The sequence below is a fragment of the Quercus suber genome, unplaced genomic scaffold (assembly GCF_002906115.3).
Source record: "Quercus suber isolate HL8 unplaced genomic scaffold, Cork oak 2.0 scaffold_654, whole genome shotgun sequence".
In the NCBI taxonomy this organism is placed as follows: domain Eukaryota; kingdom Viridiplantae; phylum Streptophyta; class Magnoliopsida; order Fagales; family Fagaceae; genus Quercus; species Quercus suber.
The window spans coordinates 184949-187669 of NW_027070095.1; the positions used below are offsets into that span (position 1 = coordinate 184949).

The window sequence follows — 2721 nt, forward strand, 5'->3', positions numbered from 1 at the left end:
TTCTAAACATATATATGTAGGAATAGCAATACCTACTCGATGATATTTCTCATTTAAACGAAATGAAAAATTTGTATTTCGTAACTTTTCTTGACAGAGACATATATGCCTGATTCTTTTTCTTTTCTTTCTTGTTTTCCAATATACTCCTCGCTATAATTTTTCTACAAAAAGTTAGGATAACCAATCTTTTTTTCTTCTCGTTGCTTTACTACATAGAGACCCGCTTTTAGTGCCAGAAAAAATAGATAGGTGCTTGAAGTGAAGATGTTCAGAGGAGCAATTTGAGTGTTTATTCTTATAAATGGAGACTTTTTTTTGGTGCCAAAAGAAATGGATATGTGCTTGAAGTGAAGATGTTCAGAGGTGGAATTCAAGAGTTTATTCTTATCTGAACTGGCTAGACTTTTTGTTGCAATACTATTTCCAGATCATTTTCAATTTTGGTATTATTCACAGTCAAGCAAATTATGGATCATAGTTGTTTGCCAAACTTCAAATTTATGTAGTTTGTTAGATGATGTACAATATGTTCCAATCTAAATAAAGCTGTTATAAAAAATTGGGGGAGAAAAGTTGAAAGAGATCATTTTTTTTTTCTAATTGAATTTTAATTGTAGTTGTCTTCTAGCCAAGATTGAGATTTGTAAATTAGTAGTCCATACAAGAAGTCAAATATAGTACAAAATTATTCTTAAATCAACATACAATTAAAATGGTAAATAAAGGCATCAGCAACCAAATATGCTCATGAAGAAATTGGGTGAATAAAATCATATTAATGCCCAGGAGAAAATCCAATGAACCTGAAAGCGTAACAAATATGTATGTCTTAAATTCTTCCTCTTTACCCACTCAAAGGTTCTATATACACATTCCATAGTACTATAAAATATAGCATGTTTCTTCAAGATAAAAAAGCACAAAAGTACAAATAGAAACATAATTTTAAGCAGCTGAACGTAGTTGTTGATTCACATAAACTGACAATACACATGTGATTTGAGTCATAATAGCATTCCTTATTTAAATATGCCTTGCAGAAGAAAAAAATAGGGGGATATCGCAAGATCAAATATATTCAAACAATTTATCAATCATAAAAATAAGCTTCTTGTAATTAACATTATAATTAGATGTGCTGCAAAAGCCAATAAAGACCATATAGCTTGAACTGAGGAATTAAGAAGATGACCTTGGAATTTTAATACACACACTAAATAAGTAATTGGCTACTCCTTTTTCAACCTCCACAGTTTTAGAGCTTCTTTTTATTATCTTTCAATCTTTTTTGATGAACTATTATCTTTCAATCTCTTCTGCCATTTCCTCAATCTGTTGTTTATATTTTAGTAGAAAAATGATAATATAAATGTTAAATGGAAATATCAAATGCCATGAAAGGATAATATAAATTCGGAACAAAAATTATGCTTTTAACAATACTAACATGCCTACTACAATTAAAAGCACTACAAGGGTTTCAATTCATTCATACCATTAATGACTTCTCAGTAAGATATCACATTTGCACCATCAAGTAAAACAAGGTTCTCCATGTAAGTAGCTATAACTAAAGGATGTATAGCTTGAATACTAGTCTCCTTCTCATATAGAGTTTTGGGGTCCATTAAAACATACTTATCTTCCAAGCTGCAGATTTCTTGGGTCTTCTTTTGGATTAAAAGTGATCCATACTTGGTGAAACCAACGAAACAAGTATGAGTTACAATTGGTACAACACAAAGTTTATTCCATGATTCACGTACACCGTACTCCCTCATCACCCATACGCAACATAGCATGCCATGTGGTTGCTGTTCAAATTTTGCTAAAGCTAGTTTTTCCTTGACTGACGTAAGATTTTTCCCATCTTTGAAAGAGTGATCATCAGGCAGAGGTAACTCTTTGAATTTCTCACTATTGACATCAAATGACAATATCATTTCAATATAGCGCATCTCTTGTCCTCCTCCCTCTTCTATCATATCCAACATCCAATGCAAATGTCCACTAACAAATGGGAATGGCTTAACACAACTAAATTTGTAGAAAACGACATTGGGTCTCCATGAGATTCCAACTCTTTTCCATGAATCCGAACTTAATGTATACACCTCAGCCTCAGGGGGAGGCATAGGTTCAGTAAAAGGCCTTGAGATCCTCACAACCTTGTAATCATTTTTTTGAGAATGGTGAGCAAATCCAAGTTTAGCAAGATGTAATTGGCTTAAGCAAGTATCAGGCAACTTCTTAAATTTTCTAATGCTAGGGTTCCACAAGTATACATCATTAAACCCAAAGAATGCATTATTAATTAGGGAGTTTTGCAGCCTAAAATCACTAAAACACAATAGTCCATTGCATGAACCAACTAAAAAGGCAAGCCCAGATTGAAAACTAAAGGGAATTTTAAACTCAGATATACCATCAAACGTGCGATCACAAGCGACCTTCAAGTCTTGATTGTCAAGATTAATTGTTGGCATGTGTATGACATAACCTTGATTGTGGCACAAAAATGTATTAAGGTGGGTGGAAATGAAATTAGGGCTTGTAATACGAAAGTACCAAGATTTGCGAACACACCTGAATCTTAGGAGTGATTTCACGGGTAGCCTTGCTAGGATGTCGAACACGATGTCATTTGGGAGATGGTTCTTCTTCTGTCGGAGGATCGGTGGTTGTGGTCGTGCTTCTTTCATTTGGGATATTTTCCAC

General features: G+C 33.4%; 1 protein-coding gene across 1 annotated transcript; it reads right to left on the reverse strand.

Annotated features, from left to right (window-relative positions):
• Positions 1-1511: 1511 nt before the first annotated feature.
• Positions 1512-2489, reverse strand: LOC112010359 (F-box protein At3g07870-like). The gene has a single exon (XM_024042707.1). It carries the CDS (start codon positions 2487-2489, stop codon positions 1512-1514), a length of 978 nt encoding a protein of 325 aa, XP_023898475.1.
• Positions 2490-2721: the final 232 nt, after the last annotated feature.

Coding starts and splice junctions, on each gene's coding strand:
- LOC112010359 (XM_024042707.1), bottom strand. CDS start 2,489: ATGCCAACAATTAATCTTGACAATCAAGACTTGAAGGTCGCTTGTGAT.